General features: G+C 41.5%; 2 protein-coding genes across 7 annotated transcripts in view; one reads left to right on the top strand and one right to left on the bottom strand.

The window, feature by feature from the left end:
• prp12 (Poly polymerase 12) overlaps positions 1 to 6,928 on the bottom strand; it is a 33,434-nt gene extending 26,506 nt beyond the window's left edge. The window contains exon 1 of one of the 3 annotated variants that reach the window (XM_014153330.3): positions 6,378 to 6,928. In XM_014153330.3, the coding sequence (XP_014008805.1) occupies positions 6,378 to 6,652 (275 nt within the window). In that variant the 5' untranslated portion in view covers positions 6,653 to 6,928. 3 annotated transcript variants of the gene reach the window in all.
• LOC106576260 (transcription factor ETV6) overlaps positions 1 to 13,923 on the top strand; it is a 40,634-nt gene that overhangs the window by 14,133 nt on the left and 12,578 nt on the right. The window contains exons 1-2 of one of the 4 annotated variants that reach the window (XM_014153338.3): positions 8,276 to 8,628; positions 10,267 to 10,396. In XM_014153338.3, the coding sequence (XP_014008813.1) occupies positions 8,596 to 8,628; positions 10,267 to 10,396 (163 nt within the window). In that variant the 5' untranslated portion in view covers positions 8,276 to 8,595. Of the gene's footprint in view, positions 1 to 8,275; positions 8,629 to 8,805; positions 9,264 to 10,263; positions 10,397 to 13,923 lie in introns of those variants that run through there. The other 3 variants (XM_014153337.3, XM_014153340.3, XM_082963921.1) reach the window with 3 other exon arrangements.

Here is a 13,923-nt window from a genome sequence, read left to right as displayed (position 1 = left end):
CGTAACACAACAAAATGTGGAATAAGTCAAGGGGTATAAATACTTTCTGAAGGCACTGTATGTAAACACACAGATTAGTCCGTGTGGTTCCTCCTTCTGAAAAGACCCAATCTGTGGCAAAACCGCTTCCAGGTCCTAATAATTAGGTTATTATCTTGTTATGGATAGGGGGCAGTATTTTCACGGCCGGATAAAAAACGTACCCGATTTAATCTGATTATTACTCCTGCCCAGAAACTAGAATATGCATATAATTATTAGCTTTGGATAGAAAACACTCCAAAGTTTCTAAAACTGTTTGAATGGTGTCTGTGAGTATAACAGAACTCATTTGGCAGGCCAAAACCTGAGAAGATTCCAAACAGGAAGTGCCCTCTCTGACCATTTCTTGGCCTTCTTGATCATCTCTATCCAAAACAGGGGATCTCTGCTGTAACGTGACATTTTCTAACGCTCCCATAGGCTCTCAGAAGGCACCAGAACGTTGAATGATGACTTTGCAGGCCATGGCTGAAAAACAGTAGCGCATTTGGATAGTGGTCGATCTGAGAACAATGAGACTGGTGCGCGCGTGTACGAGAAGAGTCCATTTTACTTTCTCTGTCTTTCAACGAAAACAACGACTCCCGGTCGGAATATTATCACTTTTTTACGAGAAAAATCGATTTTAAATAGCGTTTGACATGCTTCGAAGTACGGTAATGGAATATTTTGAATTTTTCTGTCACGAAACCTGCCGGGCGCGTCACCCTTCGGATAGTGTCTTGAATGCACAACAAAACGCCGCTATTTGGATATAACTATGGATTATTTGGAACCAAACCAACATTTGTTATTGAAGTAGAAGTCCTGGGAGTGCATTCTGACAAAGAACAGCAAAGGTAATCCAATTTTTCTTATAGTAAATCTGAGTTTGGTGAGTACCAAACTTGGTGGGTGTCAAAATAGCTAGCCATGATGGCCGGGCTATCTACTCAGAATATTGCAAAATGTGCTTTCACCGAAAAGCAATTTTAAAATCGGACACCGCGATTGCATAAAGGAGTTCTGTATCTATAATTCTTAAAATAATTGTTATGTTTTTTGTGAACGTTTATCGTGAGTAATTTAGTAAATTCACCGGAAGTGTTCGGTGGGAATGCTAGTTCTGAACGTCACATGCTATTGTAAAAAGCTGTTTTTTGATATAAATATGAACTTGATTGAACATGCATGTATTGTATAACATAATGTCCTAGGAGTGTCATCTGATGAAGATCATCAAAGGTTAGTGCTGCATTTAGCTGTGGTTTTGTTTTTTGTGACATTATATGCTAGCTTGAAAAATGGGTGTCTGATTATTTCTGGCTGGGTACTCTGCTGACATAATCTAATGTTTTGCTTTCGCTGTAAAGCCTTTTTGAAATCGGACAGTGTGGTTAGATAAAGGAGAGTCTTGTCTTTAAAATGGTGTAAAATAGTCATATGTTTGAAAAATTGAAGTTTTCGGATTTTCGAGGACTTTGTATTTCGCGCCACGCCCATCATTGGATATTGGAGCAGGTGTTCCGCTAGCGAAACGTCTAGATGTAAGAGGTTATGTGCTAAAATAGCAAGCATTTCCAAAGCCAATTCTAAAGTATAGTTTTAATTAACAGTCATCTACTAAGGTGGCACGCACAGCAACAGGGAGCCATGGAGGCATGCAATTAATACAACTGCGAGTTTATTCTCAAACTATAGCCATTTTGTTCTCAAAATATTGACACTTTATTCCTGAATTATTGCCACTTTAATCTCAAAATATTGCCACTTTATTCCTGAAATATTGCCACTTTACTCTCAAAATGTAATTTTGACTTTATTTACGTTTTTAAAGTACTATCTGTGCAAAATCAAAGTGCCACCACCCATCACCATTTTTTTATTTTTTTTCTCTTCACTTGGCCCTAAAAGTAGGCTACAGAAAGTAGGCTACAGATGATATTTTTTTGCCTGGGTTAGGCGCAACATGTTATCTAAATGTAAATACCTAATAGAGCCCCACAGTGGATGTGTCCTAATTCCCCCCAAACAACTAGCGGTCAAACAGGAAAATGGTTCCAATCATTTTCCAACATTCATTTTTTCCCATATGGAATTTTAGAAACACTTAAAATAAGGGCTGTGTTTTGTGTCGGCTTACCCTGGGGTGACGTTTTGATAACCATGTAAGTCTCTCTCGGAGAAGGTGACTTTTATCAATATATTCGGCTCTATTTACTCTCATATTCGAAAATCCTATGTAGCATCAAAGTAGACATCATGCAAGACTACAAATCCCAGCAAACTCCTGCACATGATCTCTAGCTGACGCCTTTGCGAACAGGTATTGTGTCCATTTAAAACTTACACAAGACAGTTCATAGAACTGTCAATTTAAAGAAATGTAGTCAATGTATTCATTAGTAAATTTAGCTAACATTAGATAGTTAATCCAGAGATTCTTACCTTTGCCTCGATTCGGTAGTCTCGTCCAGATCATCATGGTATTTGTAGTTCTTTATGATAGCCACATTAGCAACTAATTAGCATTTCATTTTGGGGGGTAAATATACAGTTGAAGTCGGAAGTTTACATACACCTTAGCCAAATACATTTAAACTCAGTTTTTCCCAATTCCTGACATTTAATCCTAGTTCCCTGTCTTAGTTCAATTAGGATCACCACTTTATTTTAAGAATGTGAAATGTCAGAATAATAGCCGAGAGAATGATTTATTTCAGCTTTTATTTCTTTCATCACATTCCCAGTGGGTCAGATGTTTACATACACTCAATTAGTATTTGATAGCATTGCCTTTAAATTGTTTAACTCCCAAAATAAGTTGGGTGCATTTTGGCCCATTCCTCCTAATAGAGCTGGTGTAACCGAGTCAGGTTTGTAGGCCTCCTTGCTCGCACACGCTTTTTCAGTTCTGCCCACAAATTTTCTATAGGATTGAGGTCAGGGCTTTGTGATGGCCACTCCAATACCTTGACTTTGTTGTCCTTAAGCCATTTTGCCACAACTTTGGAAGTATGCTTGGGGTCATTGTCCATTTGGAAGACCCATTTGCGACCAAGCTTTAACTTTCTGACTGATGTCTTGAGATGTTGCTTCAAATATATCCACATAATTTTCATTCCTCGTGATGCCATCTATTTTGTGAAGTGCACCAGTCCCTCCTGCAGCAAAGCACCCCCACAACATGTTGTTGCCATCCCCGTGCTTCACAGTTGGAATAGTGTTCTTCGGCTTGCAAGCATCCCCCTTTTCCTCCAAACATAACGATGGTCATTATGGCCAAACAGTTCCATTTTTGTTTCATCAGACCAGAGGACATTTCTCCAAAAAGTACTATCTTTGTACCCATGTGCAGTTGCAAACTGTAGTCTGGCTTTTTATGGCAGTTTTGGAGCAGTGGCCTTTTCCTTGCTGAGCGGCCTTTCAGGTTATATCGATATAGGACTTGTTTTACTGTGGGTATAGATACTTTTGTACCTGTTTCCTCCAGCATCTTCACAAGGTCCTTTGCTGTTGTTCTGGGATTGATTTGCACTTTTCACACCAAAGTACGTTCATCTCTAGGAGACAGAACGCGTCTCCTTTCTGAGCGGTATGCCGGCTGCGTGGTCCAATGGTGTTTATACTTGCGTACTATTGTTTGTACAGATGAATGTGGTACCTTCAGGCGTTTGGAAATTGCTCCCAAGGATGAACCAGAATTGTGGAGGTCTACAATTATTTTCTTAGGTCTTGGCTGATTTCTTTTGATTTTCCCATGATGTCAAGCAAAGAGGCACTGAGTTTGAAGGTAGGCCTTGAAATGCATCTACAGGTACACCTCTAATTGACTCAAATGATGTCAATTAGCCTATCAGAAGCTTCTAAAGCCATGACATAATTTTCTGGAATTTTCCAAGCTGTTTAAAGGCACAGTCAATTTAGTGTATGTAAACTTCTGACCCACTGGAATTGTGATACAGTGAATTTTAAGTGAAATAATCTGTCTGTTAACAATTGTTGGAAAAATTACTTGTGTCATGTGTAACCGATGTGAAATGGCTAGTTAGTTAGCGGTGGTGCGCGGTAATAGCGTTTCAATCAGTGACGTCACTCGCTCTGAGACTTGAAGTAGGGTTTCCCCTTGCGTTGCAAGGGCCGCCGCGGCTTTTGTGGCGCGATGGGTAACGATGCTTCGGTGGGTGTCAGTTGTTGATGTGTGCAAGGGTCCCTGGTTCGAGCCCGGGTTGGGGCGAAGAGAGGGACGGAACCTACACTGCTACACATGCACAAAGTAGGTGTCCTAACCGACTTGCCAAAACTATAGTTTGTTGACAAGAAATTTGTGGAGTGGTTGAAAAACGAGTTTGAATGACTCCAACCTAAGTGTATGTAAACTTCCGACTTCAACTGTAGGTGAATATATTGATAAAAGTCATCCTAGAGAGATTTACACGGTTATCAAAACGTCACACCAGGGTAAGCCTACATAGAACACAGCCCTTATTTTAAATGTTTCTAAAATCCCCCATGGGAAAACTGTATGGTGGAACTTTCACTGTGACCTGCTGCTGACTATCAGGCAGTTACTGAGTGAGTGGTGGGAAGGGGTGCTTGTGTGTGTTGAGACCACTGGTTGAGAGAGCGCTGCAGCAGGCAGCTGAGTCATGGAGACAACTTTTTACCAGTTGTAGGTAGGCTTTTTAGATTGGTCATTATGGAGAAACCTATTTCCAAACCTTTTTCCATAAAACATATTAATGTTCTAGAACTGATATGATGGAGACAAAGCATTGGAAAACGACTTTCGGCACACTAGAGCGCTTTAGATAGTTGGTTTAAAGTAAACTGCATTCTAATGTCGACTTTTCTTATGGAAAATCAAATCAAGCAAAGGGTTTTTGTGTCTCGAGCACTGCGCAAGTGGAAATTTGAAATGGAAGTTTTGGAATTCCATTCGCATACTTCTGTTATAGCGGAAAAAGTGACATTAAATGTGGAGAATGATAGATTTGCATATGTTGGCCATCAAGTAAGCTATTAATTTCTATGCCATTGTAGGCTCCTGTAGCCTACCATTTGATACAATAAATACGTTGAAATCACGATATGAATTTGTGCCCCTTGTGTAGCCTACCTGGAGCTGGCAAATATATTTAATAAATAGCCTATAACTTCAGTTTGTTGTTGTAGCCTTATGTTATTATGCAATTATTAATGGCGATGCTTAGTTACTTAAATTGGAAGTTATCAGTTGTAATCATGGTTACAGCTCAATGTCAGTTTCATTGAGGACTTTTCCCTGAAATGAGATGTTGGCCTACCAGGGGCTATGGGCTACCTGCATCTAGTTCAGCAAATCAAGGCAAAGTTGAATTGCAATTATAAACACTGATTTTAGTCAATAGCCTATTCCTATTGAAATAACAAGTCAAGCTCGCAAATAGGCCATTTCTAACATTTTGTAGTCTTAACATCTGGCACATAACGGCACAATTGCCAGAAAATGGTGTTTCTTGCACAGAGATTTTGAGATCCTCTGTCCAACTTTCATCACTCAAACTCTCCTGTCGGATTTATCTATAGTTATGCACATGCACAAACTGGATTTATTTACAGTCCTGAATGCTGATTGGCTGACAGCCGTGGTATATCAGACTGTATACCACGGTTATGACAAAACATTTATTTTTACTGTTCTAATTACACTGGTAACCAGTTTATAATAGCAATAAGGCACCTCGGGTTTGTGGTAGGCATATATGGCCAATACACCACAGCTAAGGGCTGTGTCCTAAGAACATATACCACACCTCCTTGTGCCTTATTGCTTAATTATAGCAGTCAAAATAAGTTAAATCGTCTTGCTGTGGAAAAACAAATGGGGGAATAGTTCTCAGGCCTTGTGCGCGGGTTTTGAGAGGTCATTTGTTTAAAAAAAGTATTTTCACCTGGCAACCCTGGTGGTTCTCTATATACACCAATAACGCCATAAAGCATGGTTCCACAACTGGCAGCAACGGTTGTTTTATATTTGCTCCCCACGTATTTGGACATAAAATACTAAAAACACCAGATCAGCTGCAAGTGATTTTAATTTGAGAAATCTGTTCCAAGTATTCCCACGCATAATAGAGAGAGACTTGATCGTATACAAATGTAAGCAAGATTTGAAATTATTACGTTTCAGTGAAATATTATATCTGTTTGGGATTCTTGCGGTCAATTTGCAGTCAAATTAATTGTAATTATGATCCCTGCCATGAAGCAAAGGGAAAGGCTATGTGCCAAATGTTCCCCAGAGCAGGCCTTGTGATTAAAATTGCTTCACGGTAACAACAGTAACAAAATTGGGAAGCGTTGAAGTTCCATACCTTCTCCGACTGAATGGGCAATCCCCAAGCATGAATCGTTTACAAAAATGTAAATTTCGGCATCCCTGGCAATTGTTGGATTTGCACAGTCGAAGTCCAGTCTTGGCTACCACCCTTTGCTTTCCGTTAAAAACAACAAAACAAAATGTCGCTCTATTCGTAATTACATCCCGCACCGAGACTTGCAAGTCACTGTAAAAATTCGCATCTAATTCATCGACGTTCATTGATCCATGATTAGCACAAATAAGTTTAGTTATGGTCGATTCCATCATTTCTTCAACCCGTTAAACAACGTTATATTCTTTCCATATGGTTCGGAACTCTGACGAGAAAATGATGTGTTGAGAGGAAGCTGGAGAGTGAATCGAAACCGAAACTTAGTATAACCTTACTGATCATTCCTTCTTCTGCAATGCAATAAAGCGTTCATATTGCACAAAATAATTAGCAAGAGCTTGACACTAGCCAATGTGTTATAGTATTTATATAAATAGGCCTGGAATCTTTATCATTAGAATGTAAATATGTAGGTCTACTGTATGCCTGTCTGTCTACTGTAAAAAATACCAACTATGCCCAGTAGATGTCGGATGCATCCCATCCAAACTCTAGGCCTAGGGGAAATTCATGTCAGTCAAATCACTTTCAGCGATCATCATTTTTTAACATGTAACTATCAATATATTGCCATGCATTTGTTGCAATTTCCATCCTTACATTTGTGCATAATTGTTTATAGTGTTATGCTGCATACTATGTGAGTGCCAGTTGAGGTTGCTGAGGGAAGGATGACTCATAATAATATCTGGAATGGAGTCAATGGAATGGTATGAAACGCGTGGTTTCCATGGTCGACATTCCAGTCATTATTATGAACCGTCCTCCCCTCAGCAGCCTCCACTGGTGATTGTGCTTCCATTACCATATGCCAGGGAGTTACACTCACGGCTGTACAGCAAGATTGAAACTCTCTCATATTACACTGGTGGCAGAGGTGGGATAGCCCCTATTGTCTCTGGCCAATGTTGTAAGTGTACCATTGAACGCCATGTTGGGCTTCATGCAAAAGTACACATAGGGAGAGTAGGGCTAATTTGCTGATAATAGGCGTATAATATCCTACATCAGGAGTACTCAGCTCTTACCCTACGAGGTTCGGATACGAGGTCCGGAGCCTGCTGGTTTTCTGTTCTACCTATTAATTAAGTCCCAGGTCTAAAGCGGCCCCTCAGAAAATACCATGGAACTGGCTTCGAGGCCCCATGTTGAGTTTGAGGGTCCTACATGCATAGTATAATTGACAAATGTTATAGAGGGAAAATATTGTTATGAGAGTTTTATTAAAATATGCACCTTTTGGAGGACCCCAGGGGCCCCCAGTGAGCCCACTTTTGATGGCTATGAATGGACATCTCATTTCAAACTCCTTCCACGGAGTGCCTAGTGTCTGCAGGTTTTTGGTTTTTCCTTTCAGTTAAGACCTAGACAACTAGGTGAGGGGAGTTCCTTACTAATTAGTGACCTTAATGCATCGCTAAAGTACAAGGGTGGAGCGAAAACACCCAGACACTCAGACCTCCGTGTGTAAACATCATCGGCAATATCCCGATATGGGGTATCCCTTTAAGAAAGAAGTGGCTGCAGAAGAGAGTCTGGCTGCAGGCTAGACTAAAGTGTGTTTCTTGAATATAATTATTTAATTGGCTCCCTGGATCTCGTAGGCGTCTCTTTCTAGCAATGAACCATTTGGAGATCTTTCTCCCCAATAAGAAACGCCTACGAAACTCGGGAAGCCAATAAGATAATTCTAAGCAAGGAACGCCTTTTTTATCCAGGCTGCAATCAAACCCTCTGCAACAAGGGGGCTGGGCTCAAAACTGGGAATTCACGTCATTTCGCCGTTTACACATCCAAATCAATGAGCAGCACCACAGAGATGTCTGCCTTTTAGTCCTGTCTTCCAGGAAGAGAATTAACCAACGCGTCGCCGAAATGTAGAGCACAGCACCAACAGAAAACAAAGAACTTTCACGCGTTTATGATAAACATGGTTATATAATGGATCGATAACAAACCTTAAACGTATTTATTACGTGGCCCTGTAACCCTCCCCAAGTCAGGGAGTCGGGTGTGGGTGTTTTTTTTCTGGTTTATTTCAAAGAGGAGAACGGAAAAGGAAAGTGGGAAGAGGAGAACTTCCTGAATTTAGCAAGACATGTCAGAATCCTCATCGCAGATCATAACCAAGGTATTTGTTTATTTTATAAAGCAGAATCAAGTTCAAGGACCCCGGGGTGAGATGCGCTTGACGCAGTCGTGTTGTTGACAACTGCATCGTGTGTGTTGGTAATCATCTGTTGCTGAGGGGAAGGTTTCGCCGCTCTGTTGTAGACTACAGCAGCGCCTGGTAAATCCATCCATGCTGCGCTACAAGTTTACCGACTTCGCAGCACACCTGAGATAAACGTTTTTCGTCACGACGTTCGTTTTCATAGGCTATTGGTGCTTTCAAGACAACTTAGAACTCGGCAAGAAAAACGAGGTCAAATCATGACGCCTCAAGATCACTGACGTGAAAGTCGTTGCTATAGAAAGATGCCCGCGTTTCCGACTTGGAATTCCGAGTTGGATGACCATTGAAACGATTTTTCCCAGTCGGAGCTCGTTTTTTTTCTGTGTTGCCAGTTGTCATGAACGCACTGAAGCCAGAAGTCGGAGATTTCAGAGTTCCCAGTTGTTATTACCGCGCCATATGGCTTGTTTGAAAACCACCAGAAATGTGACTATCCTTATGGATCATATTAGCCTACAATTAATGTTATTGGTTGAAACTATTCATGGGAATATAAATGTATCTGTCACAATTATATAGCATACACACAGGTAATTCATTTTATATACAATACTTTTTGTATATGTAAACCTGAAATTTGTAGGCCTAAAATATGTAAAACAGTTGCAGTGCATAAATGCATGGTGGTTATCATGTTATTACATTACAGTAACGGTCTAAAGATGCCTCTTAAAATTTCGGGTGACAAGGAAACTATTTGGGATTGTTGGGATGCACCCTAGGAGAGTAGGCCTAAATATATTTTGGAATGATATTGTTTTGCAGAGTTATTGTAGGCTATATGTATGCCTCTAAACACACAAACTCACTCTCTTGCCCCCTCTCGGACCCATCTTTACCTGAACCCCTTTTTGACCGTACACAACCTTGTCAAATCTGGGCTGTACACATGCAAAATCTTCTAAAAGTAAGACTTGATATAGTGTATTATTGTTGCTATAGGCTACCAAAATACATTAAGTATTCTTGAAAAGTAGGGTGGTCTGTATAATAAAATGAGATTAGAAGCTCATTGCTACATATGCCACAGTGTGTTCCTAGTACAGTAGGCTAATAGGAACTAGCCATTTTAGATTGACTGGTTAAATTAATCACCAATCCATGTTATAAGATGCTGCTGTTGGCAAACGGAGAGCCTATAAACATCACATTCAGCAGCACTGTTGCTGTCCATAGAAGGTGCAGAGTAGAAAGAGGCAAATGAATGATGTTAGAATACCATTGTCAGGTCGACAGGTTACATTTGGTATAAGTAAATGTGCACAAATACCAGTAAGTTCAACCTCCTGTTTAGTGACTGGCTGCATTGACCATGCAAACACACCAGCATCTTTCTCCAAATAAGTCAAATACGATTTTATGAATAAAAAGATTGGCTATGTGTGGGTACCTTATCACTTAGATAAAGAATGTGTAAATGGTGTTATAGTTTCTCGGTGTGGTGATTCTCAGGCTGTTTGGGTTTAACGATGGTTTTCGGGGAGGTTTGTAACTAAGGCATGCTTTGTGTCTCTGTGTATCTATTCATAGCAGGAGAGGCGCTCATTCAGTCCTTCCTCCGTGAGCCCCCTGCCAAACTCCACTTCCTCCCCCGTCCATGCTCCCACGGCCAGGCCAACCAGCCGAATGGAGGACGAGCCTGCCAGGCTGCCCGTGCACCTGCGTGAGTCACTCACACAAACATGCAGACGCACACACACGCACACACAACTCATGACACGCACACAGAGAATACATGACAGTCTATAATAAACAAACAAATCTCTTTGTCTTTTCAGCCTGCATTTTCCTTAACCCATAAATATTTGTTTTGAGAGCATTTGACCTCAGAAAATGGCAGATTGAATGCCATGATTTACTATAGCTACTTGCATGTCACGTCATCACTCCAACTGGCATCACTCTCCCCATGTGGACAGACATACCTACTCATGTATCCCTCCTCTGAGGTTCTGAAGCAGACCCAGGGTCAAGGACCAACACAAGACGTCTTTACTGGACCATAGCAGAGTCACTGTACTGGAACACTACACAGTGGAATTCAACACAGCAGGACAGTGACACCCAACACAACTCAGTACACGGCAGCACCGCAGTGTTCAGTACAATAACACCTCAGGGTACTGAAGAACAGCACACGACACAACGTAGCTCAGTACAAGAGAATAGAGAACAGCACAGAATAATAGCCCAGTGTAATAGAGGAGTATAACATGTAAAGAGTTTAGGAGAAGAAAGGAAGTAGGAGATGGGTTGGGCTGGGGAGAGTCTAGAAATAGGAGAGAGAGTGAGGCATTACAGGACAGGACGGACAAGAAGGAAAGCAGGGAGAAGGCTGTAAATATGAGGCAAGATGAAGAGAAGATTTGTATTGAGAGGGCAGATGCGTATATTGATTTACTGTGCTACTTTACATTATTCTGCACTGTTGAGGAAGAGCAGCAAGTAAGAATTTCACTGTACCATTTACACCCGCTGTATCCTGTACACGTGACGAATTAACTTCGATTTGAGGTGTTTATTGACCTGACATGGTTGGAAAAGTGAGAGCATTGGTGGAAACCATGTTTTTGTTTTACCTATTCTTAAGACCAGTAAAATCCCCAAGGGCCTCAAAAAAAGAGAGGAATGAAGGGAAGGAAGAGGGACAAGGAGAGGAGGGAACATGACAACCGTGTACTGTCTGGTGGAGCTGACTGCAGGTCTCAACCGGCCACTGCCTGAGCCAATAAAACAACAGGCGGGGTTGGATCACGGCCAGGATATAGACTGGGTGTTTATAGAGTTGTAGAGTCACTGGGCCTGCTCTGTGTGAAAAACTATTCATGTTTAACCAGGTACCTTTTAACATGTATGACTTTCAGGGCTTAGAAGACTAGTGAGATTCGTATTTGTATTTCTTCAGTGAGTTTGGATAGAAATCTTCCCACTGGGCACAGCCGTCAATTAAATGTCTATTCCACATTGGGTCAACGCAATTTCATTGAAATGACGTGGAAACAGTGTTAATTCTACCAGTTTGTGCCCAATGATTTGTCGTGGGAACTTTTGAGGGTAATTGACCTAAATATTGGCGGTTTGTTGGTGTGTTTGGCAAAGATATGGTACAGTACTCATAAATTAGACCAGTATAATAACACACTTTGTGGTAAGCTCAATATCTGAAAGAAATGACCTGTAGTGTCTATGCACGTGGACCATACAGAGGAAATTCCCCATTTCCACTTCCCCTTCTGTATTGCCATAGAAAAAGGAAGAACGTTTAACATGTCTGTTTTGGTCTGAGGTTGTCTGTTAGGGCCGTTTATCTGGGCGTGGTGAATGTGGTCTGCTGGACTGTGGGCTTTGATTCAACTTTTTGTTTGAATCTTTAGATTAGGCAAGATTTCCCTCCATTCTACGTGTTGACTCTGTCTTTAACTCTGTGAAATATATAAATGACCCTTCACCTGTAGGCCTACAGTACCCATACCTCTTATTGGAACCTTCTTTGGCTCAAAGCCATCGCTCTTCCTGAAAGAAAGAATGAAAGAGGGGGGAAAAAAAGACGGAGAGGAAATTGCAGTGTGGGCAGAAATCCGCCTTCTCCATTTCCTGAGGAGGAAGTGGATTAGATCAGGGTGAGAGTTGCAGCCTTCTCCTCACTCTCAAAGAAGGCTACTCTTCTTTTTAACCCTTTTAGCCAGGAGCATTAGAAACCACCCCACTCTGATTGGGAGAGTGGCTGGGTGAATGTTCTTGAAGTGGTGAAGTTAGGGTTACATTTCTCCATCACATTGGTGGATTTTCACATTAATCCTCCAATTTCCTGTCTGTTAGCTGTCTCATTGTTGAACTATAGAACATGCACATGAAAAGAAAATAAGCACAGCTTTAAAACACTTAATTCTACTGTTTGGTTGCACTAGATGTCAGCACTTGAGTGAAGTGGATGACTTTTCAACCCTCAATTCCATTACATTAATCGTGTTTACTTAATTGTCTTGCAATGTGTCAGCCTCAAGGTCACCCGTCTAGCAGACACTAAGAAGCGTAGCAGTGTCATTCAGGCTCACTGCAATAAGGGATTCACGCTATTTACTGACGTCACGACAAGTCGGGTGGGCGCTGATGGGGATGTAACATTGAGACACCTGTGACAAGTTCAAAGAATATGGAGTGAGTGTCTATGGGAATTTGTCTGGAGAGTACAGTTTACATTAAACATGGAAGCTTATTGAACATGAGAAATCTCTTGCTGGGAGACAGAGAAAGAAGCCTCCTCTTGGATACTTGGCTTGCTGCTGTTTTTCTTTGTAAACCTTTCTCAATAGATTGTGTTTGCTTTGCTCACAGATGGGTTTCTACTGTGTGTGTGTGTGGGTGGGTGGGTGGGTGGGTGGGTGGCTGAGAGTGTGTGTGTGTGTGTGTGTGTGTGTGTGTGTGTGTGTGTGTGAGACTTTGTGCACTGGCATGTTGGAGTTGGTGTGTGCTTGTGTATTAATCGATCTCTCTGTGTCCACATGTCACTCTGTGAGTAATTGTACTGTGTGTGTGCCTGCATACTAGTTTGTGGAGTCTTTCTGTATGTGTAAAGATGTTTGCGTGCATATCAACGGTACAGCACACACAGAAGGGTATTTGAGTGTCTTGTGTGTGTGCAGTGATTGGATATGTGTGTGTGTGACTGTGTGTACGCCATTGCCTTTCAGAGGGGAAATTTCCTGCCCCTGGAAGCCGTTCTCATCCTCAGGAATTTCCTGAGTGGGCAGACGGCGCTTCCTGAATAAATGTTGTTGTTTTTCCCCCCCTCATTCCCTTTTCTCCCTCTGAAAGGGAAACTGTTCTCACATGCCAACAGCCAAGTGGAGAGCAGCCCCCTTCTCTTCCTGTTTGAAACACTCGACATGCCATCATGGAAGGAAGGGGGTTTAAAAGGAAAGTGGGGGGTATAGTTCCCCACCCCAAACCAGGCAGGGAGAAAACTGAGCCCACCAGACAGATTGATGCTTAAAAGACATCGCTATGTTGCTAATGCTACCCATTTTGCCTTTAAAGGGCGACTGCAGTTCCTTTGGCTTTGTTTTGAAGATTGCCCAATAAGAAATGCTAGAGACCATAACTGAAGCCAAACCAGAGTTGTCTTGGGGGTGTGGTTTGATGTGGGTGTGTTATGTTTGTATATAGACCCTTTCCAGTACACGACACACT

The sequence above is a fragment of the Salmo salar genome, chromosome 17 (genome assembly GCF_965601325.2).
Source record: "Salmo salar chromosome 17, fSalSal1, whole genome shotgun sequence".
NCBI lineage: Eukaryota > Metazoa > Chordata > Actinopteri > Salmoniformes > Salmonidae > Salmo > Salmo salar.
Note: the sequence above shows the minus strand (reverse complement) of the source record. Positions and strands in the feature narration are given on the sequence as shown.